Source organism: Scomber scombrus, chromosome 24 (assembly GCF_963691925.1).
Source record: "Scomber scombrus chromosome 24, fScoSco1.1, whole genome shotgun sequence".
In the NCBI taxonomy this organism is placed as follows: domain Eukaryota; kingdom Metazoa; phylum Chordata; class Actinopteri; order Scombriformes; family Scombridae; genus Scomber; species Scomber scombrus.
The window spans coordinates 2785291-2810421 of NC_084993.1; the positions used below are offsets into that span (position 1 = coordinate 2785291).

General features: G+C 38.0%; 1 protein-coding gene across 1 annotated transcript in view; it reads left to right on the forward strand.

The window, feature by feature from the left end:
* LOC134006591 (kinesin heavy chain-like) overlaps positions 1-15889 on the forward strand; it is a 23924-nt gene extending 8035 nt beyond the window's left edge. The window contains 22 exon segments of the mRNA XM_062445509.1: positions 137-185; positions 327-382; positions 1210-1297; positions 1850-1974; positions 2063-2167; positions 2855-3003; positions 5135-5283; positions 7658-7771; positions 7823-7896; positions 8823-8891; positions 9021-9227; positions 9673-9824; positions 9906-10104; positions 10686-10803; positions 11719-11803; positions 11880-11987; positions 13216-13317; positions 13404-13464; positions 15123-15194; positions 15286-15390; positions 15493-15709; positions 15804-15889. Coding sequence (XP_062301493.1) covers positions 137-185; positions 327-382; positions 1210-1297; positions 1850-1974; positions 2063-2167; positions 2855-3003; positions 5135-5283; positions 7658-7771; positions 7823-7896; positions 8823-8891; positions 9021-9227; positions 9673-9824; positions 9906-10104; positions 10686-10803; positions 11719-11803; positions 11880-11987; positions 13216-13317; positions 13404-13464; positions 15123-15194; positions 15286-15390; positions 15493-15709; positions 15804-15889 — 2490 coding nt within the window.
* The last annotated feature ends 9242 nt before the right edge of the window (positions 15890-25131 follow it).

Sequence of the window (25131 nt, forward strand, 5' to 3'; positions counted from 1 at the left end):
CATCCATAATGTAAAAGTATCACTATATCATTTATATTTGCAGTTTAAACATTGTAATTTTCACTTTTTAGTCATTTAATTGATCCTCTTTTTCAAATTAAAGCTTCTTCTGTTAAAGCTCTGTTTCTATGTGCAGGTTTCTTATTTTGAGATCTACCTGGATAAGATCAGAGACCTGCTGGACGGTAAGAAACTTTCTTATTTTGAGATCTACCTGGATAAGATCAGAGACCTGCTGGACGGTAAGAAACATTTCATAATAAATCATTTAAAGTGAATTATTGGAGAGTTTTATGTCATGTTTGTTTGTTTTTCTCTGTTTCAAGTGTCAAAGACGAACCTCTCTGTGCACGAGGACAAAAACAGAGTTCCCTACGTTAAGGTAAAACCTCGTTATCTGTAGTCTTGAAAACATTTTCTTCTCCTTTAACCCTCTCACTTCTGTCTGTGAGCTTAACTTCTGCTTCTTCTCTCAGTTTAACCCTAACCCTTCTCTCACTCAGAGAAAAGTTCAGTTCAATTATCTCACTTTAAACGCCGTTAATCCACTTTAACTTCCTGTCGTCTGTTTTGACTGTTCCTTGCTTCCTTCCTTCTTTCCTTCCTTCCCTCCTTCCTTCCTTCCCTCCTTCCGTCTGTCCTTCCTCCCTCCCTTCCTTCTCTCTTTCTTTCCTTCCTCTCTCTTTCTTTCCTCCCTTCCTTCTTTCCTCTGTCCTTCCTTCCTTCTGTCTGTCCTTCCTCCCTCCCTCCTTCTCTCTTTCTTTCCTCACCTCTACCTTCCTCCCTTCCTTCTTTCCTCTGTCCTCCTTTCCTTCCGACATTTCCTCCTTTCCTTCCTCCGTCCCTCCTTTCCTTCCTTCCTTCCCTCCTTTCCTTCCTTCTTCTTTCCTTCCTTCTTCCTTCCTTCCTTCCTTCCTTCCTTCCTTCCTGTCCTTCCTCCCTTCCTTCTTTCCTTTCCTCCTTTCCTTCCTTCTTTCCTTTCCTCCTTTCCTTTCTTCTTACATCCTTCCTTCCTTCCTTCCTCCCTCCGTCCCTCCCTTCCTTCCTTCCTTCCTTCCTTCCTTCCTCCCTCCCTCCCTCCCTCCCTCCCTCCCTCCCTCCCTCCCTTCCTTCCTTCCTTCCTCCCTCCCTTCCTTCCTTCCTTCTTCCTCCCTTCCTTCCTTGACTAGTCTTTTACTAACGGTGGCTCTTTCTCTCTTTCTGTCTCAGGGTTGCACCGAGCGTTTCGTCTCCAGTCCCGAGGAAGTGATGGACGTTATCGACGAGGGGAAAAACAATCGGCACGTCGCAGTGACCAGTACGTACCTTTAAATGTGTAAATTAGCTTGTTGGATTAGAGCTCATGTTTTAAATTAAGTGATTCTCTCTTAAAGATCACTAGATTAAACTTAGAGGGTCGTGAAATGATTAATCATAGAGGAAATAAGTCAAATTTCTATTCATTTCTTGGGCTTTTCTTTAATCTTTTAATGTTTTGTGACTTATTGGATAATTTGGAGAGGAAATCTCTCTTTATGTAACAGTATATAACTGCTAACAACTAAACATCTTTGTGTTAAGGGTCATAAACCTCCTGATCTTTAATAATAAGCATTTTATAAGATTTTTTAATGCAAAATCCTAAAACACAAGAGTAAGTAAAGGAGTTTAAATTAGAATTAAATGAAAATATTCTAATAAAATACCTTAAAATTGCACCAATGGGCTCTGAATCAATTTAATTTAATCAATTTTATTTTATTTATAGCGCCAAATCACAATTAAAATGATCTCCAGGCTCTTTCCACATAGAGCAGGTATACTGTACTGTATTCTGTATTCTTTAGTATCTTTTTGGTCCTTCTTCCAGACATGAACGAGCACAGCTCTCGTAGCCACAGCATCTTCCTCATCAACATCAAGCAGGAGAACATGGAGACGGAGAAGAAGCTGTCGGGGAAGCTCTACCTGGTCGACTTGGCCGGCAGCGAGAAGGTCGTAAAAAATAAAAAAGCTACGAGGTTTATTTATGAATGTTGAATGTTGTTTTTTACAGTGTTGTCTCGTTGGGTTTTTGGGGCAGGTGAGTAAGACGGGAGCAGAAGGAGCCGTGCTGGATGAAGCTAAGAACATTAATAAGTCTCTGTCTGCGCTGGGGAACGTTATCTCCGCTCTGGCTGAAGGAACCGTGAGTTTATTCATCTTTTGGGTCAAATTGACATGTTTTTAGTTAATAGTTTTAATAAGATAGTAGTTATGAGGATTTCTTTTTATGATGTAGCAGTGAAGACTGATGGCTCTAATGGTTATACAATAAACCCCACAGCTCCATAAAGTTCTTAAATAACATTTAACCACCAAAAAGAGACATAAATTGACTAAAGAAACCTAAAAAATACAAAAAAAGAGTCATAAAAATGACTAAAAGAGACACAAATTGACTAAAAAATACCAAAAAGAGACACAATATGACTAAAGAAACTTTAAAAAAATACATAAAAATACCAAAAAGAGACACAATATGACTAAAGAAACTTAAAAAAATACATAAAAATGACATAAAGAGACACAATATGACTAAATAAACCTAAAAAATACCAAAAAGACACATAAAAATGACTAAAAAACAACCTACAGTTAGTTTGAGTAACAGCTGCCATCTAGTTGCCGTGGTAACCATGAGATGGAGTGACTAAAGAGACTCAAAACTACCAAAAAGAGACATTTAAATCATTATTGCTCTGTTATATGTTCATGTGTTAGGTAAAATAGGACATGATATTGTCTGATAGTAGCTACAGGGTGTAGAATATTAACAGTATGTAAGGTTTAAGAGGTTTATAGTGAGGCTGAGATATATTTTTACTTTTCCCAGAAAACTCACGTCCCGTATCGAGACAGCAAGATGACTCGGATCCTGCAGGACTCTTTGGGAGGAAACTGTCGCACCACCATCATCATCTGCTGCTCGCCGTCCGTCTACAACGAGGCCGAGACCAAGTCCACGCTCATGTTCGGACAGAGGTGGGACCACTCTTTATTTATTTATGTGCTGGGTTAAAATAATCAATGTCCATTTTTACCTGAGCTTTAATTACTTTACTTGAATTTTATGAGCATAAAAAGTTATAACGAGGCACTTAACGAGCTTTTTATTGACACAGAAGCAAAGCAGACATCTGTGTGTGTGTGTGTGTGTGTGTGTGTGTGTGTGTGTGTGTGTGTGTGTGTGTGTGTGTGTGTGTGTGTGTGTGTGTGTGTGTGTGTGTGGACTCCTTTCTGACGTCAGTGATGTAAACTAACGAGCAGATGGCTCTGAGTTTCCCCCGCTGTGCGTCTGGTTTTATTCCTCATTAAAGATTCCAGTCATGAAATCGTTCACATCTTGTTTTGGTTTATTAGTTTTTTGACTTTTGGGATGTTTTTTATTTCCCACAATCTGAGAAATAATCCATAAAACTGCATCATCACTAGTCTGTAACCCCAGTTTGTCTATTTAAACACTATAACACTTGTTTTATTCTGCATATAATGTCATTATTTTATTCATTTTATGCATCAGGCTCATGTAATATAAGCTACAGAGTGATGTAATGTGTATATAATAACATTATAACAATTAATTAATATAATAATTAGTCAAATTAAATCTAGGACAATATTTACAGTGCAGATTTAAATTGTTACAGTATATTATGATCATTTTAAATTAATAGAAAATTCATAAAAATATAATAATATAATACATATATATATATAATAATAATAAAATATAATTATAAAAAATAAAATAATATAAATATAACATATGCATCTATATTAATACAAATATATATGTTATATAATATTTAAAAATTAATAATAATAATAATAATAATAATAATAATAATAATAATAATAATAAAGGCAACTATCTGTTGAGCAACAATGTCATAAAAATAAAATACAAATAATAATAAAAACATAAATTTGATACATAATAATAATTTCTAAATTGAATACAATTTTTAAAAATGGAAGAGGAAAAAAAACATACAGGGATTTTTTTTTTTTTTTTTTTAAAGGTACCTATGTTGCTTCCTATAATAGTATATTTAACATTATTATAGTTTTTTGCAGTATATTTGTACATCCAGAAGCAGAATCAGCCTCTGCAGGATATAATTTGACTACAAATATAAACTTTTTAACTTCTGGATACAAGATAAAAACCCATATTTACATTTTCATGAAATGTTGTGTGTGAGCAGACAAAGAAAACGGACTTCTTACGGTCCTGTAAGTTTTAAACTTGTTATAAATCATTAAAGCAGCAGCAGCAGTGACTGGAAGATGATTACGATGCTGCAGCCATCTGCCCTCTGCTGAGGAGGAGGAGGAGGAGGAAGAGGAGGAGCCGAGAGGAAATGATTTAAAATTAAATTAACATTGTTCAGAGGAAAGATCTGGAAATGTCAGACTTGTAGAAACAGAGAATATATTTAAATAATCTTAGTTTTAGAGGATGTTTGCAGCAGTTTATTATCCTTTTTTTTCTCCTCACAGCTGATTTGTTGCAACCCTGAAAACATACAGACGATATATTGATATTATATCGATATCATGATGAGATTAGACACTTAAGAGTCTTTAACCCTCCTGTTGTCCTCAAGTCAAGGAAGGAAGGGAGGAAGAAGGAAGGAAGGGAGGGAGGAAAGAAGGGAGGAAGGAAGAATGGAAGGGAGGAATGAAGGATGGAAGTCAGGAAGAAGGAAGGAAAGGAGGAAGGAAGGGAGGAAGGAAATTAAAGAAGGAAGGAGGGAAGAAAGGGGGATGGAGGAAGGAAAGAAGGAAGGGAGGAAAGAGAGAGGAAGAAAAGAAAGAGAGAAGGAGGAGGGAGGAAAGAAGGAAGGGAGGAAGTTAGGGGGGAGGAAAGAAAGAGAGAAGGAGGGAGGGAGGAAGGAAAGGAAGGAAGGAAGGAAGGACAGAAGGAAGAAAGGAAGGGGGATGGAGGAAGGAAAGAAGGAAGGGAGGAAAGAGAGAGGAAGGAAAGAAAGAGAAAAGGAGGGAGGGAGGAAGGACAGACGGAAGGAAGGAAGGAAGGAAAGAAGGAACAGTCAAAACAGACGACACAAAGGTCAAACAGTGTTCTTGTCTCGTCTCGTCTCCTCTTCAGAGCAAAGACCATCAAGAACACGGTGTCGGTGAATCTGGAGCTGACGGCCGAAGAGTGGAAGAAGAAGTACGAGAAGGAGAAGGACAAAAACAAGAGCCTGAAAAACGTCATCCAGAGACTCGAGGCTGAACTCAACCGCTGGAGGAACGGTGAGATGAATCATAATTATTACAAAAAAACTATAAATGATCAATGAATGGAGTGATAGGTGATAATTAACAGCAGCTTTGGGGATCAGATAACAGTTAAAGTCATTCATCAAGCATGTTTCCTTGTTTTTTTATAGATGATTAATACAAAAAATAAACAATAACTTAATTAATAATGAGAATAATCATCAGGTGCAGTCCTACTTTTTATAAAATCTCTGTTTTTGATGTGTCAGAAGATACAAAACCTGCAGCTGCATGTACCAAAATCAAGATATATGATTATAAATATGTGCTTTTTACCATTTTCTATATCTGATTAATACAAAAAATAACCAATATATATATTAATTGATAATGACAAGATGCCAAAACTCACACTGATGAAACAAATGAAACTTATTCTGCAGCTATACATCCAAAAATACAGCTATTTAGTCAAAAAGTAGTTATTTGTACCTTTACTTTTTAATGAACTTCAATTTAAATATACTTTATTACCTTTTACCTATCTGATTTACACAAAAAATAACCAATATATATTAATTAATAAGAAGAAGATACCATATAAAACCTAATTCTGCAGCTGCATGTCCAAAAATCAAGATATGTGCTCAAAAACCACTTTATTTTACCTTTACTTTTTATTAAACTTAAATTTAAATGTACATTTTTACCTTTTTTTATAATGATTAACACAAAAAATAACCAATATATTAATCAATAGTGAGAAGATACCAAAACTTTGTGTCCATAAATCAAGATATATAGTCAATAATTAAACTTTATTGTATCTTTAACATCAAATTACAGCAGATAAATCCTATATTAGTGTTAATATGTTTTATATTGTACTCAAACTCACATTAATGAATAATACACCACCTGATTTATTTTGTTTTTCATTTCTATGTGATACTTTCTTCCTCTCCTCTGAGGCTGCAGTGTCCCCTTCATCCTCCTCGCCCTTTTTCCATTTCTGTTGCATAGTAACCACTAATCCCTCCCTCCCTCCCTCATCCCTCTCTTTCTGGCTTTTATTAAATGTCTCTTTACCCTCCTCTCCTCCTCTCCTCCACTCCTCCACTCTTCCTCTCCTTCTCTCTCTCTCTTTCTGGCCTTTATTAAATGTATCTTTACTCTCCTCTCCTCCACTCCTCCTCTCCTTTTCTCTCTCTCTCTTTCTGGCCTTTATTAAATGTCTCTTTACCCTCCTCTCCTCCTCTCCTCCTCTCCTCCTCTCCTCCACTCCTCCTCTCCTCCTCTCCTCCACTCCTCCTCTCTTCCGCTCCTCCTCTCCTCTCTCTCTCTCTCTTTCTGGCCTTTGTGTTTTTTTGTTTTTTTATTTTATCCCCTTGTGGATGCTGATAACACATCGCTCCTTCCATAGCAACAAATCAGCTGCAGCCTCCCTAAATATATATATATACACACACGCGCACACACACACACACACGCACACACACACACACACACACACACACACACACACACACACACACACACGCGCACACACACACACACACGCACACACACACTAACACACACACACACACACACACACACACACACACACACGCACACACACACACACACACACACACATTATGCTGATGCAGTGTTTTACAGACATGAGTCAGCTTCTGGCTCCGTGCCGATCCATTTACTCCGGGACGACGAGCGCAGCGCTTCACCTCTTTTCCATTTTCAGCCTCTTCTCCTCTACTTTCCTCTACCTCTCCTCTCCTCTCCTCTCCTCTCCTCTCCTCTCCTCTCCTCTCCTTTCCTCTCCTCTCCTCTCTCCTCCTCTCCTCCTCTCCTCCTCTCCTCCTCTCCTCCTCTCCTATCCTCTTCTCTCCTCTTCTCTCATCCTCTCCTCTCCTCTCCTCTCCTCTCCTCTCCTCTCCTCTCCTCTCCTCTCCTCTCCTCTCCTCTCCTCTCCTCTCCTCTCCTCTCCTCTCCTCTCCTCTCCTCTCCTCCTCCTCTCCTCCTCCTCTCCTCTCTCCTCCTCTCCTCTCCTCTCCTCTCATCCTCTCCTCTCTCCTCCTCTCCTCTCCTCTCCTCTCCTCTCCTCTCCTCTCCTCTCCTCCTTTCCTCTTCTACCTCTCCTCTACCTCTCTCCTCCATCCATTCCTTTATCATGTTTTCTCTCCATTTTCCATCCAAAAAAAATGAGATTTTTAAATAATCTACACAATAGAAACTGCATGAATTTCCCATAAAAGCAAATTTATATGATATGAAACTGTGTAATAGTGCACTAAATGATACATCTCAACACATTATGACAAATACAAGACAATAATTATATATTAAAGCATCTTCTCAGTTAGTTAGATGAATAAAAGATCTAACATATGATTGTACATTACAGGCGAGAACGTTCCCGAGGAGGAGCAGCAGAACGCAAAGGATCAGAAGAACATCGAGGCCAACGACAACACTCCCATCATCGATAACCTGCTGCCGACCGGAGGAGGAGGAGGAGGTGGTGGAGGTGGAGGAGGAGGAGGGGGAGGAGGAGGAGGAAGAGGAATAGGCTCGGTGTCCGGGGAGGACAAGACCAAGTACGAGGAGGACATCACTAACCTTTACAAACAGCTGGATGATAAGGTGACTGGTTTTACACATTTCGAGCTTCATGCATGAATTATTTTACATTTTATCTTAGAAAATTGAAAAATAAAATTAAAAAACCTACTGATGAGTGATTGTTTGGGTATTTTTTGCCCAGTAAAAAATTATATTTTATAAGAGAAACCTAAACACTTTAGCTTTTAACTATCTTTACTATCAGTCACTACAGCACTTCTTTTAATAGTTGTATATTTAATTGATTTTATATAGTTTTTATTCTATTTTTTTTAGCTACTTTTACTTATTCTTATATTCCACCTTATATTACATTGTTTTTATTTGTTTAACATTACTCTGTGCTCCTTTTATCTGTTATTTATTTTTATTCTAAAGCACTTTGAGCTGCATTTATTGTATGAAAGGTGCTATACAAATAAACATATTATTATTATTGCTATTATTAAAAGTAGTTCATATATAATTTAAGGATATATAATACTCAATGCATTCATGTTATTTCTCTAAAAAGAAGCTTTATGTGTGCTTAAAACCCTAAAAAAAGATGGATGCATATTAATAACCAATAGTTTGATAGCCGATAACTTAATTGATAATGAGAATAATGATCAGTTGCAGTCTTACTTTTAATAAGCTCTGTTTTTAATGTTTTATAAGATACATAAAAGTCACACAGATGAAACAAATGAAACCTAATCCTGCACCTGCATGTCCAAAAATCCACATATATGCTCAAAAATTACATAATTATAGCTTTACTTTTTAACCTAATTTAAAATAAATTGTACTTTTTTGTACCTAATTCTGCAGCTGCATGTCCAAAAATAAAGATATGTGCTAAAAAAATATATACTTTATAGCTTTATATCTGCTTAAAACCCTTTAAAAAAGATGTATAAATGTGGATAAAAGCTGTGCAAACTAATTTGTATAAATGCCTGCAGGACGATGAGATCAACCAACACAGTCAGCTTGCAGAGAAACTCAAGGAGCAGATGTTGGACCAGGAGGAGGTTTGTCTCCCAGTGCACGAAAAATCAACTTTATGTTTAAATAAATATCCTAAAAATAGTCAGTGAGTGTGCCTTCTCTGTATATATTTGATTTCACTGTTTTCTTTCTGGGTCTTTTTCTTTTTATAGCTGCTGGCGTCGACGCGGCGCGACCACGAGAAGATCCAGGAGGAGCTGTGCAGGCTGCAGACGGAGAACGAGCTGGCCAAGGAGGAGGTGAAGGAGGTGCTGCAGGCCCTGGAGGAGCTGGCCGTCAACTACGACCAGAAGAGCCAAGAGGTGGAGGAACGAGACCAGATCAACATGCAGCTGAGCGAGGAGCTGCAGCACAAGACGGTGAGCGAAGGAGCACAGAGTTTATCTAAAGGTGTTTTTAATTAGAGTTTGTTAACACTGGTTAATGCAATGAGGACTACATTTCCCATCATGCAACTGGAAACTGACAGCTGCAATCAATAGAAACTCTAAAAGCTTGAGCACTGACTGTTTCAGAAGAGCAGCTTTAACTACTACTACTATTAACTCTTCTACTACTACTACTGATTCTTCTACTAATTCTACAAATACTACTACTTATTCTATTACTATTAATTTTACTACTGCTACTAATAATGACATGTATATATTTTCACATATAACAGACAGTATCATAATAATCATATTGCTAACTATTAGTGAGTAGTATTATGCTCATATGGCAAAGGTGGGGGAGACGCTGCAGAGCAACAGAGACACATTGACGTTCTTTTTGTCTGTGTGTGTGTGTGTGCGCATCATGCAGGTGTTGCTGACGGCGGTGCAGAGGGAGCTGAGTCAGCTGCAGGAGCTGAACGGCCTTCAGAGGAAGAGAGCCGCCGAAGTCCTCAATCTGCTGCTGCGTGACCTCAGCGAGATCGGTGCCCTCATCGGGACCAGCGATGTCAAGGCGAGTACATACAACACACACACACTATTATTACACACCTCTCACACCCACACCCTAACCCTCCCCCCTTTTCTCTACTGCCACCCTCAGTCCTCGGAGACGAAGGGGAACGGCTCGGCGGTGGAGGAGGAGTTCACCGTCGCCCGTCTCTACATCAGCAAGATGAAGTCGGAGGTGAAGTCTCTGGTCAACCGCAGCAAGCAGCTGGAGAGCGCCCAGGCCGACGCCCACCGCAAAATCCAGGCCAACGAGAAGGAGCTGGCGTCCTGTCAGCTGCTCATCTCCCAGGTAACGGTCGCCTAGGTAAAAGTGTCACCTTGGTTATCAACCCTGCAGGGTAGCGTTTTTAGCTTGATGACATGATCTAAGCCCCAATAATCCACTTTAAAAAGGTCAGTATGAGCCTTTAATTTAAAATTTAAATATCTATATTTTCTGTTCGCTTTTTAAGATGAGCCTTAAATTATAGTTTTACACCTTTATATCCAAGAGGCTTTATGCATCATTAAACATTTGATATTTCCCCAGAATTCATCAAACAGGTTTAAGAGATTAATTTCACTATAATTTCTCATTTATTTGCATAGTTTATATACTGTATGCAATAACATTTATCAGTAAAGTTATAATATTCAGTCTCAGGTCATAAATAACTTAGATATTAAACTTATTAGGTGACGTTCAGTGGACAAAATCTCACAAATGGAGGCCTTTGTATGTAGAAATATGCATGAAAATTGTAAAATAAACTGTATAACTGAATGATTTTAAAGGTTAATAATACTATCCAATAATACTTCTGCTTTAAAACATTTTCTGCTGCTGGATAAATGTCTGAGCTTTTCTTCTTCTGTTTTTTGTTTTTTCAGCACCAGGCCAAGATCAAGTCTCTGACCGACTACATGCAGAACATGGAGCAGAAGAAGAGGCAGCTGGAGGAGAGTCAGGACGCTCTGACCGAGGAGCTCGCCAAACTCCACGCTCAAGGTCTGCACCATAAACAAACAAAAACAAGTCTCTTTAACAATGAGCTCATATCTGTTTAGTTTGAAGGTGAAATGGTAAAGAAAGGGTCATTGCTGCAGACTGATGACATTAATCTAACTTTACTAGATTTTATCATATTTTCTCAGGAAGTTAATTCATATTTTTTAATCATTTATTGAGCAATAATCATCAATATAATTAATATAGCTTCTTAAAGAGTACATTTGATACATTTTTATGTATATAAATGTACAAATTTGACCCATTTTTACATTTTAAAGCTGTAAAAAAAAAAAACATAAAACTTTTAGCCATCTTTTTCTCTGAATGAAACCGTCAGTTTACAAAAGTTGAAATTAAATTCATCAATTTTTAAATTGTTGTGCAGCTGATACACATTTTTATATATATGCAAATGTAAATTGAACCCATTTTTACATTTGAGAGTGTAAAAACACCCAATACACATTTCTTTTAGACAGATGTATTCAAACTGGAGCCACAAACCACCAGGAAACACAGGTTGCAATCAATCATTTGTTTATTTTCCCAGAACGATGTGAATGTTGGTATTAAAATGATTCCTTGTTGATTGCCATGGTTCTAAAATAAAAGAAACAAATTACAACATTATACCCCAAAAAATTAGAAATCCATATATTTCAATCGCGGTACTATTTAGCAAATTATATCAAATGAGCTGTAAGAACACCATAAAACCTTTTCGCTGGACATTTCTCTAAAATTGACCCTCAGTATACAAAATGTAATTTTTGTGCAGCTGATACACATTTTTATATATGCAAATGTTAAAGAAAAATTGCTTTCTATGACAGCTTATCGATCATCTCATATCAGGAAAAACATGATAATTGAGATAACAGAAGCTATTTTTCCTTCTTTGTTGCTTCTCAGAGAAAAGGCACGAGGTGTCAGGGGAGGAGAAGGAGAAGGAGGACATCAGCAGACTGGATGGAGACGACGACATCAAGGTAACCGAGCAGCTGATTTTGATATTAACGCGATCGTGTGCGTACATTTGTAACCTGGTTATTCGTCTCTGTTTGTCTGCAGAGGTCGCTGGAGGAGCAGCTGGAGAGCCACAGGGAGGCTCATCAGAAGCAGCTCAGCCGCCTCCGAGACGAGATCGAAGACAAGCAGAGGATGCTGGACGAGCTCACCGAGTGAGGACACACGCACACACACACGCACACACACAAACCTCTGTAGTGTAGTGTAGTCTTTATTTAACTTGAGCTGTTTTAGATGTAGTTTTCTTTCATGTCAAGATTCTTTTTGTGCAGCTTTTTATAATGCATTCTGCATTTTTTGTGCTAAAAGTTGCTTAAACATTACCATAAAAACAGGAATCATACTTCAGTTTCGTGCATATTTTCAATTTTTTTCAACAGTAGAGACATGTGCATGATCTTAAACCCCCCAATGCAACTACTGTAAGACATAACCCTCCAAAACATGTTACTAGCTCTTGCAAATTAGTTGTATTTGAATATTATTTGTAGGAGAACCTCATATTTCCTACCTATGTTCTGATTTGTGCAAGATTTTGATCCATCTTGCATGAAATTTGTTCTCCAAAAGCTCTTTAAAAGCTGAACTCATCCTTAGAAAGTCGAGCAAACGCTGCAGTGTCGAGCAGATAATATCCAATGTCATCCATCGGCTCTATCTCAGGGTTTCACAAGGGCTCCGTTGAGGTTCAGAGGATTTCTTACACTCCATTCAGGGTCCGGCTTCATTTCCACTTGAGAAAAATGTTCAAAGGTGCAGCTGAAGAGAAGAAGGAGAAGTAGAGAAACTCAGCAGCTCAGTGAATAAAGCTTTTAACATGGAGGTTCAAAGTCAGCTTTGAACACTCGTGGATGTTCAAAGCAGATATATTCAACATCACCCAGACACAGACTCTCTCTTTCTTTCTCCCTCCTTCTCTGAGAGTCGTCTCAGTAGGTCAAGAGGCTCAATCTAAATGCAGAACTTTTGGATTAAAGGCTTCAAAGTCCTATCCAGAGAACAAGCTCAAAAACTACGTCTGATTGTAGCTCAGATGATAAAACGATGATTTGAGAGTTTAAGGATGTTGCTCGTCTCATTTTTCCTATTTTGAGATCAAAGCGGAGACTGAAAAAATGCTAAAAATAAGCATAAAAAGGAGGAAAAGGTGGAAAGAATCAGTTTGATGAATGTATGAGTGATTTTTTTAACTGACTGTAAAGCCTCAGTTTCTACAAAATCTCAAAAATGCTTAAGAGACACAAAATAATGACTGTTTAAAGACACAGATGTAAAAAAAAAAAAAAGAGTTACATATGGTTGATATTTTTGGGTTAAAGTCATAATTACATGTTTTTTTCTCTCTCGCTCTCTCTCTCTCTCTCTCTCTCTCTCTCATAGTCTAAACCAGGGTCTGTTGCTGGAGAAGGAGAGACTCATGTCAGACTACGACAAAGTGAAGGCTGAGGAACAGGAGAAAGATGCCAAACTTCAAAAACTCATGTAGGTATAGCAGCGATCTCATGCTGATCATTTCATCCTTTTAACAACTCGAGAAGCTAAACGTCTGGTTTTTATTTACCGACCAGGCTGCTGAACGAACAGAGCGAGCAGGCCAGAGAGGACTTGAAGGGTCTGGAGGAGACTGTGGTGAGTCAAACCTGCTAATGTGGCATCAAAATGTCTTCTTATGCTGGGTTGATGAGTGTGGATGGAGCAAAGTGTTTTGCCCCTTGTTGATCTTCTGATTGTTGGTTTAAATCCCTGCTGTGGGCTGCTGATGTTCTTGGATACTCTTCAGTCTTTAATGTTGGCTTTGACAGTCTGCTGCAATCAAGCACAGTGGATTGTGTGGTTGAGTTGGACTTCTGCCTGAGTCTGAGTTTTGTTGTTGGTGTTGTGAACCAATAGTGTAGAGGTTAAATTCTGTAAAGCTCAGATCAGCTGTGGGTTGATATTGTTTGATTCTGGCAGGTTGATCAATAATTAAGATGTAGATATTTAGATTTATCTTCTAACATGTTCTCCAAAGTTTGTGATAAATAAATAAAAAGTTGAACTACAAACATAAAAGAAGAAGAAACAAGTGTGTGAAGTTACTGTAAATAAAGTTAAAATAAGTATGAAAGAAACTTAAAGTGAAGAATCCAAACTGCTGGTTTACTCAATGATGACAGTCATGTGACTATTTGGCAGTCATGTGACCTGCATCAGGTGACTTAATGGATCCCAACAGGTGACACCCCACTACAGGTAAAACTATTGCTGGTGTTACTGGTCATCAGACGAGGCCACACCGCCATCTACTGCTCATTTATGAACATTACCGGTGCACCTGTGTGTGCTCTTTAATATCATTCATTGTCAGACATTTATTAAAATCTCCTCTAAGATATTTTAGATGATAAAGCATCACAGTGTCACTGGCTCAACCCCCAAACCGACCAGATAAACCTAAATAAGGCAAAGTACACCACCAGTCCCTCGCCCAGCACCAGCAGGACAGCCTTCAGGTCTCCAGCAGTGTTTCTTGGTCTTTGAATTTTGTCCTGTCTCAGTGACCAAAAGTGGATGGGTGGTTGAAATGGCCTGAAGCTTTAAAAAAAAGGGGTCTCAGGATCTGAATATTCTGGCTCAGTCTCTTTTAAATGTCACTGAGAGAACTGGGATTGAACCCACAACCTTAAAACTTAAGAACATTGGTCCAACACAGTGAGCTACAGAGTCTCACAGCTTATATAAGAGCTTGTTAATGTTTACTCTGGATAAAAGTCCACAACCTCAAAACAGCTATTGAACAAGGTGAGCTACAGGATCAGCGCTTTTCATTGGATGTTTTTAATCTTAAGTGGTGTGACTTGACCTGGTATCGAACCCATGACTGTAAAAAGTGGAGTAAAATGTGCCACCACACTGAGCTGCTGGACCATCAGAGCTTTTCAGTCTTCAGTGGTGTGACTGACTTTTTAAAAATCTCACTGAGCAACCCGTGATTGAACCCACAAGCTTAAAATTTAAGTGTAGCTGTCACACAGGCTGAGTCACAGTTTTGAGCTAGTATCCAAGACGAGTGGAAAGTTGTTTTTTGTCATTTCACTCTTTATATAGACTGTATTTAACTATTGACTTGCAAAATGTGCCATCAGAATTAAGATTGAACCTATAAACTTAAAACTTAGTGAGCTATAGAGTCTCATATATCACATATTTAGATGAAAGAATGTCCTTAAACCTTCAGACTGTCTTTGCAGCCATAAAAATACAGATCATCAGTGTGTGTAAATGTGTCTAATTTCTTGTTCTTTCAGGCCAAAGAGCTGCAGACTCTACACAACCTGCGCAAACTCTTCGTTCAGGACCTAAACACGCGGGTGAAGAAGGTACAACTTCAGTGGAGAAACGACTTACCTGTAGTTGTGCACACTTTAGTTTCATCTTTAATGTTACACCTGCTGTATTTTTTGTTTTTAGAGTGCAGAGCTCGACTGTGAGGAAGGACTTGGCAACGTTGCCCAGAAACAGAAGATTTCCTTCCTGGAGAATAATTTGGAACAGCTCACCAAGGTCCACAAGCAGGTGAATATGAACACATTATTATACATACAATCAGAAAGGCATGCTTAATTTAAAATACTAACACTATACACTCATGTACTTTTCGCTGTCCTTTCTGTTCAGCTGGTCCGAGATAACGCAGACCTTCGCTGCGAGCTGCCCAAGCTGGAGAAGCGTCTCCGTGCCACTGCAGAGCGAGTCAAAGCCCTGGAGAACGCTCTGAAGGATGCCAAGGAGTCCTCCATGAAGGACCGCAAGCGCTACCAGCAGGAGGTGGACCGAATCAAAGAGGCGGTGCGGGCCAAGAGCATGGCCAGGAGAGGATACTCTGCACAGATCGGTGAGAGGACGTTCACACACGGAGGACTCATATAGATGGATGATAAAATTGATGCATTGTTAAATAACTGCTTGTTTGTTTGTTTGTGTCTCAGCAAAACCCATCCGGCCGGGACATCATCCACTGTCGTCCCCCATCAGCACCTCCATCAGAGCCGGAGGCGTCTACACCCATAACTGAAACCACAACAGCAAATTAACCCTGTGAGTAAAATCAAGCTTTGATTTATGATCTTGTAGAAAGTCACAAAGGGTGACAACATGCTAGATTTATAAAATGTCTTGATAGCCTTTGCATAAAATTATGGCATAAAAATACTTAATAGGGTTTGTGAAGCTTTCTGATTTCGTATTTATGTCTTTATTTTCATTTTTATATCCCAACTGCCTTTAAATTTCTATACTTTTGTTTAAATGTTCTTTTATTAAATGTAATGTTCCTTTTAAAGTTTAAATGTTAGTACAGCACTTTGAAGGTTATAAAATACATAAAAATTAAAATTAAATACATTTATTTTGGCCAATTGGCCTGAAAATGATTTTTTTTAAAGTGTCTTTTTTGTTGGAATAATCTAAATAAAACTAAAGCTTTCTTTCTTCCTGCAGACAGACCACGAGCAACTCAACGCATGCCCATCACGCCACCTGGAACCACGAGTCCCGCCCCTCCTTTCGGAGCACCAATCGGAGGCCATCACAGACAGACTGTCATCGCTCAGAGAAGCAACATCCAGCCATACCTGTACATATTGATATGAAATGTGAACATATTTGATTTGCTGAATGTAGATAATCAGAGGTCTCATTTATAAAATGTACGGCTTTACATTAAAACAGTAAATTGTGCTTTTTCGGAGGGGAAAAAAAATCAATCAATGCAATCAATCAGATCCAATTTTCTGATTGATTCATTTGTAGTTATAATTATGCAACAGAATAAAGTGTAACATTTATAAATGAGGCCCTGAGTTTAAGACATAATTAAGAGGTGGTGAGAATTAGATGATCAGTTATTTTATGGATGATTTACGATTGCGACTGTTTGTACTGCTTGAAGTTTGATGCTTGAAGAGCCAGTTAGAGCAACGCAGACTTATAGATTTATAATTTAATCTTTAAACCAGCATTTATTCATATAAGAATTTCACTTTTTTTGTGGTGGGTGGGTGGGAAGGGTTGACGACCAATGCCTTTTTGCAGCCGACGCAGGGCCTCTGCGATTCCAGCTCGTGTTACGAATCATTTTAAAGATGAAATGCAGTCGACTCCTCCTACAGACAAAAAGTCACGCTAGCAGCTGAAAAAAAAAACAAAAAAAAAACATGCAGACACTTGGCTTGTAAATTCTCAGTGTGATTGGTCATGAATGCCCCGGTTGCAACATCTTTTTGTCACTTATTTTCCCCATCTACCTGTTTAGTAGACAATCTTTAAAAAAAACACTATGAAGCTTGAAAAACGTTAATCCCCTGCTGCAATATTTTCCACCAAATTGCAGAAAGTGAAAGCTTTAACACCCCAAAAAACTCTATTATTTGTGTCTAAATTTGAGGTTTTGTGACTTTTAATGCTTGCAGGGACACTGACCAGCCAATCAGATGCTTCCCTGAGCTAAAAGAGTTGCACTACACCCTAGTTTGGTTCATTAAGTTATGATTAAAGAACTGCAGCAGGATCAAATCTGAGTTTAATTTTCTTAAACGTCTCCTTTACGCTCCTGAGAGTCTTGCAATGTTCTGCGGCGACTTCTGTTTAAAACTCTGGATCAGCCAATCAGAGCTTTTAACCAAACAGAGACACAGACAGAACAAAGCATTTCTCCCAATAAGAAGCTCTCTAATTGGTTTAAAAAGTTATTTTCCCCACTCTGCCACCCCTTGTGCCTTTAGAAACACCTCTGTCATCTTTTGAATCATGAGTAATAATAATAATAATACACATGGGTTTTTGCAGAGTAACTTTCCTAATTTAAAGCAAAAGATTGTAATTAATGACACCCCCCTCCCTTATCTGCTAATTGAAGATATAACCTGTTAAATGTTTGTGCTGCTTTTCCTTTGAGCATGTTTCTGAATGTACTTTATTATCTCCTTTTATTTGTTGCAAGATGAGATTTCTTTTCTTTTCAAGTTGCAGCAATTCCCCCCCAAAAAATCTGCTTCCTTTCTTTGATTTGATGTTGAATTATTTTGTTAAATCGTGGCAGGATGTGACGAAGACATGAATGTAACTGCATGGACTAGAGCTTGTGTTTAATGGCATGCTCAGGGAGGACAAACCGAGGTGATTTGTACACAAGGTGCGCATTTACCTCATCGTCATGTTACTTTTTTGTTGTTTTTTTTCTTGGTCCTTTGTTTTTCTTTTGGCTGTGGCATCATATCTCTAAATATACCTACAACTGATGCAATTAAAGCTAATAAAGATATATATCTATTTAACTTTCATCTATTTTTTGTCGTTTTTTTGTGTGAAAACAAAGACTTCTATGTCGTCTTGTTCATACAGCCATATGAACTACTTATACTGCGTTCATACAGCCATATGAAGTACTTATACTGCGTTCATACAGCCATATGAAGTACTATACTGAAAACTTAAATTAATAAAATTTACTGATATTTAATTTTAAAAACATTTTGTTCTAAAAAAAAAAAAGACATTCTACATTTGCAGAGCAGTCTTCTAATCTTTTTTATTGTCTACAGATTCTCTTTAACTCCTCTGATGAACTTCCTCTTATGTATTTTAAAATATATTAGGTTGTTGTTAGTATCACACAGAGTTTATCATCATGTCTGATTGGCTCATCATCTGTGAGCTTACATGTGATTAATCACATGAACATTTAGAGTTGAAGGTTTATATCAACACTTTGACTCATCTCATACATCTGACTTATTTGACTGGACTTAAATCGGCTCTTAAGGCTGTTTTTACATACAACTCATAGTAAAATGCTTCAGACAGGCCCAGCTGGATCTAACAGGTGTGTTAACGAGAGCAATCAGAGACAACATGGTCTCTTTGTCTCTTCGGCACACCCAGATTCAGGGTAAGAAATGTTTCAAACTTTTAAATGAAGACAAATCTTTGTGTTTCTTCTCAGAAAGTTGGTTTAATAAGTTCCCCACATCCACAGTTAATGGTAATTAACAATACAAGAGTTAAGTGATTGTTTTATGAAGGTTAATGTCTCAGTATTTACAAAGACGGACTGAAGAAAAGGATAAATCAAACTGTCTAGATTGAAAACAGTTGCTAAGAAACTTTAGCTTTGATGAAACATGTCCACACCAGAGAGCATCTAAAACTTAATATTTTTACATATATTATATACTTAAACCTAAACATCGCTTTTCTTATTTTCAGTCAAATTGTGATTATTATTAACTAGTCTTTGTTTGTCAATCTCACTTTAAATCACCATAATTACATCTGGGAACTGTTAAACCATCTTTCCTGGAAGAAATACAAGCATTCAGCTTCACTCTCAACCTCACACAACAGGAGCACCAGCTATGTCAATTTCATATGAAGGGAGGTGAAACAGGAAAGTTTTTTTTTTTTTGCTTTTCAGTCTTCAGTGGTGTGACTGACTTTTAAAAAATCTCACTGAGCAACCCGTGATTGAACCCACAAGCTTAAAATTTAAGTGTAGCTGTCACACAGGCTGAGTCAGTTTTGAGCTAGTATCCAAGACGAGTGGAAAGTCGTTTTGTCATTTCATTCTTTATATAGACTGTATTTAACTATTGACTTGCAAAATGTGCCATCAGAATTAAGATTGAACCAGGCGGGGAGTTCTGGTCCTCTGAAATGATGCGAACGAGGAAGTAATTTAAAACTGCATTATATCAAAAGGCCACCAGGGGGCGACCGTTGGTGTCAAAAGGACTTCAGTCTCTATACAAGTCAATGGAGAATTCACCAACTTCTCACTTGATTTATAACCTCAGTAAATGTTTTCAAAATGTGTTTATGGTCTCAATCGCTAGTTTAAAGCCTTCTTCAATGCAGTATGATGTTCATTTGTGAAATGTTGGCCTCCCTGATTTTATATTTGACGATAAGCTACGTAGTATTTGCGTAGATGTGTTTTGTATATCTAATATTGTTTATGCCTACTATTTGGAGACAAGACTATAACAGTTTATTTATTAGTAGTGTGCACATTGCATATTTGCACATTGATCTTTGTTGAATGTGTGAAGCATGTGGGTGAACAGTTTGAACCATTGGGGAAATGATGAGTTGTGATGAGTGTTTTCTTCTGCCAGGTGCGATAATCGGCTTCACCTGAGGGAGAGAGGGAGTTAGATTATATAATGTGTGTGCACCTCCAGTGTATAATTGATAGACAACAGTGGAAATGTTGAGCTTTGTCTCAGACACAACATAAATATGCGTTAATATTGCAATGTTTGAGTTTGAGTTTATTTTATTTCGATCAGCAAAAAATAAATAAATAAATAAAACCACAAAAAAAAAAACAGTAACAAATCCCTCTAACAGGGCTGCATGGCTGATCGAAAGGGTCAGGGCTGAAGCTACAAGCTTATAGATGCCCTAACCTTTAAACCATACATGTAAATATATGTATATACATTACCTATACATAAACAAACATACATGCCATCTACACACCTACATGTACATACTCAGCAAATATCAAGCAAAATAAATATTTAACATTAGTCCCAAAAATCATTCCCCATTGTCAAGACTATCTTTCCAAAAGGAATTTTTTAAACTTATTTTTAAATTGCAACAGATTTTTACTTTTTTTGATTTCATCAGTTAACTTGTTCCACAGCTTCACCCCATAGACAGATACACATATGCTTTTCAGAGTAGTGTGAACAATTGGTTGTTTAATGTGAAAGTGTGTATTAGTGTGTTAAAGTTGCTGCCTGTGTTTAAGTTGTTTGTGTGGATTCTTACCTGTCCTTTTGGTGTCTCCTTCAGAGTGTTCGGCCAAAAGACCCCCTGGGTGTACGAACACCAATTTAAAGGTTCCGGGAGAGACCAAGTGTTAGGATAGGAAGAGGGGGGTTTGGTAGTTGGTGTATATATGTATATTTATTGTAGTGGGTTTGTGTTTATTCTGGGGAGGAGTAAATAGCAGTACAGCAGTAGGGTAAAATATTACCTAAGGGTAGGCTGCTGATATTGTCTTGGGTGATTAGCTGTGAGATAAGATATTTTGTTAATAAACCTGTGAGTGGAAACATCCAATTAAGTAGACCAGTGATGGGGTATAAAAGGCGCCAGTTTCCATCTGTCCTTGTTGCTGGTCAGGTCTCATCAGGAATGCTGCCATGCCTGTACCACTGTCTGGATTTGTTATTTTGGTTTTGGTGAATAAACAACCATGATTTGGTGCACCGTACCATCGCCTTTTGACTTCTCTTTTGCTGCATCGTCCAGCCACTCATGGTCAATCTAACAAGGACATGACATCATAAGACATGATTTATGGGAGGGTTACATACGCCATGGTCGCCATCTCTAGGTGCCCCCCTGAAGACCTCCCTTGGGCCACATGCAAGTTAACAAGCATAATTTGTCTGGAAAGTTCAATAAAACAATCTTATTTTTAAAAATCAGCATCATGTTCTAGTATTTGAATATATCACTTAATGATCTGCTGGAACCAACCGCCCACCGCCTAATTTACCTGGCAACAGTTGTATAAGGGGAGTACTGGCACTTATTTTTTTCCACTTAAAGCACTGCTCGTAATCACTGACGAGCTGCAGCGCTAACAGGTCGGGATCAGCTCATAGAGAAAATATGAATTATCTAATCCGTATTGCTGATTTTTATTTAAATCGTACAATCATCGTGTTTATATTGCTAATCGTCATATTGAGTTTTGTGCTTGTGGGAAATTTCAATTAAAATACTTTAAATTATTTTAATTAAAGAATATAAAGTGGAAGCATTGATTTCAGGGTTCAAGCCAACAAACTCTTAGAAGTTTTATTTAAAAATATTCATGTTTGGATGAAACTCGCTGATTTATGGCGTAATTTGTGCCTTGTGTTTGGAGCTGGTCGCGCCCCCTACTGACTGATTTTTAAACTAGTTTTACACACGTGGTTAAACAATGTAAACAACTGCACCGCCCCCTAGTGGTTGATTTGAATGAGACTTTCAGGGTACATGTGTGGTGATGATTGGTCCTTTTTGAAGTTGATCAAGCTAATAAAGACATTAACAAACTTTATTTAAGCAACTTTTGATAACCCTCCTGGCAACCTGAATGTCAACTGTGGCAAACACTGAAATTCATTGGAATCACACATGGGAAACTTGTTCAAGTCAGATTTTTTTTCACTGCAAAAATCAGATTAAGGACAAACGAGTGGCTCCTGTTTAGCACTTTTATGACAGTTTCTTAGAACCATTAAAAAGAAAACAGTTCCTTGTACAACTGTGAATGAACAGTTGCTCTCTCCACCAGGCAACAAGTTCAAGTCAGGCTTGTATTCGCAGAAGCTCTAATGTATGCATGTACGTTTTTTTCTGTTCCATAATCAAATTACATGTTTTATCAAATCAGACAATTCTCATGAGAATGAAGAATTGACAGTTGCATGAAAACAACAAACAAATTTATGCTATCATATGATAGTTAACCATATTAGTATTGCAATACCAGGAAGGCAAATATAGGAATATTCTTGTCTGTAAACTGCAATGGGTGAACAGTTTAGAACGAGACACTGACCTGACATCTAACCTCCCTGTGAATGAAACAGATGGAAATTCAAATTAAATCCAATCTGATGTTTTTGTTTCCTGCCAACCTATCTATCTAAACAATCCAAAAGGACAAGAGCTCCATCTGCACTGAAATGCCAGAACAATAGAAACATTGTGATGGTTCTTCTTTAACCTGTTCTGTGTTTTAATTTGGCCAAACTCTTGATTAAGTTGGTCTCATTTTCATATGTGTCTCTTTCAGGTGTCCGACTGACTTTCATTTGATCCCTTAGATCAGGGGTGTCAAACTTGTTTTCATTCAAGGGCCACATACAATTCCAATTTGATACATTAAACCATTAAAAGGAAGGAAGGACAGAAGGAAAAGAAGGAGGAGAAGGAAGAGAATACAGGAAGGAAAGATGGAAGGAAGAAAGGGAGCAAGGACAGATGCAAGGAAGAGAAGAGAAGACAAGAAGGAAGAAAGGAAGGAAGGAAGGGAAAACAGATGAAAGGAAAGAAGGAAAGGAAGGAAGGAAGGAAGGAAGGAAGGAAGGAAGGAAGGAAGGAAGGAAGGAAGGAAGGAAGGAAGGAAGGAAGGAAGGAAGGAAGGGAAGAAGGACAGATGGAAGGAAGGAATGAAAAGAAGACAGGAAGAAAGGTAGGAAGGACAGACGGAAGGAAGGAAAAGAGGAAGAAGGAAACTGGGCCGGATTGGACCTCTCGCTGGGCCGTTTCTGGCCCACGGGCCGCATGTTTGACACCCCTGCCTTAGATCATCATCAATTTATAAAATGTTTATAGGCACCATTACCATATTTAGCTGAATATTGAACATTTTAAATGCAAAACTTAATTATAATAGAGTTTTTTTAAATTGTCTTATTTTTTACAGGGATCATTTATAAAGGATCTGACTTATGGATGCACAATATTGCATTTTAATCTAATTGAACATCATGTCTGTCCTGTAGTGCTCTTATTGTGATGGCCCACTGGCAGATGAAAACTACGTCCTCTTTGGTTATTTAAAATGTAAAACACACAACAATAATTATTTATATGTAATATTTTCTTTCAAACAAAACTGTAAGACTCATCCTACTGAAACAAGTTTGGATGATGCTATTCCTGTTCATAAACACGAGCAGGGCAAATTCGATCTCTAAGTTGCAAAGTAAATGTAATCTCTATCCACGGGGATCATGTGAAAGTACGTTCACTCTACAAATGTACAGCAATTGAAGCCAAATGAAAGAACATAAATAAATGTTATCTCTGCCCACTGGGATCATGTGGTGTAAGTGAGTGCATTGTACATATTCTTGGCTTTATCAAAGGACTGAAGAAAATGCTGTGTTTTTTTGTGCTAGTGCCAGTTTCTATTTGCTCGTCACAAATTTGTCAGGATGGGAAATTAAATTTGTTGTGTTGAAAGTGTGCAATTTGGCTCCTCTTCACCTGACTGACTTAAAGACATTAGAGTTAAACAACCAGTCCATTCTGTCATCATCAGAGCACCAGAACATTTGTGGGTTTTTAACAGACATTTCAGTAAATATTGGAGTTCTCAGTTCATCATACAAGGGACAGTATAAAAGAAAATGTGATTCATTTTCAACTTCATTGAGTTCACATAATTCACATAACCTTTCATCTTCAAGAATGTTTTTAAATCTACCGACTTCCAACAAATTGGTCAAGAAAGAGAGGTTGGAGATAGCTTGCAAGAACCTCTGGGTCCAGGATGGGCCTCTTGGGGAGGGGGCAGATAACGGCAACTTTGAGGGCAAATGGAGCACTACCCATTTGAAAGGGTGATCAGAGGGCTAAAAATGGGGATGTATGATCTGAGGAGAGCCATGGGAATGGGTCAAGGGCACAAGTAGGCCTACAAGGTTTTTTCTGTAGTAGAGATTGGGGAGTGCCCAGAGAGAGGGTCGATGACAGAAGGAGGCAGAGAGGAAAAGCAGGACATCAGAGAGTCTTGGCTCTGGAAAAAGTCAATAAAGCTGTTACATAGCTCTTCTGTAGCCTCGAATGGTAGATCATGTGTTCCTCTTAATGATATTAGATGTATTGAATTACATTTTCTCACCTCCATGCTCTGCCGTGGTCTCTCTGTCCTATAAGCTGCCGTGAGCGTCTTGTGTATTTACTACAGGCCTGGGTTATTAGATTGATTCTCATTTGAAGAAGCAAAAACACAACAGCTTTACAACCAATTACATGTTGAGTTAGACATGGTCCAGGCAGTCTGAATGTAACCTTATAAGGAAATGTAGGACACACAAATTTAATTAACCCATTTTATGTACTGTACGGTACATCTATTTTGTCCTTACAGTTTGCTTTACTCCACAAAATAGATTTATGGTTGTAATGTCACATGTAACATTTGAATTAAGTCGGGACTTTGCTGCACAGTGCATGGACATGAAATACCATTCTCAATAAGATAATATTATTTCACCTTACGTACTAAAGGTTGTTGGTGCCAGTGCAAATTGGATACATACTGTATAGTCATGGTCAAAGCGTTGTGCCAAGCAGACTGAGTTTCTTTACTTTTACTGTACCTTAATGGGAAGCGAGTGGCTGTAAGGTTTGATTATTAATTTATATATTTTAAAAATTAAAGGCTGAAGTTGAAATGCTCAGAAATAACCTGGTTGAAGAGCTGAAGCTGGCAGAATATGTAACTGTGAGCTT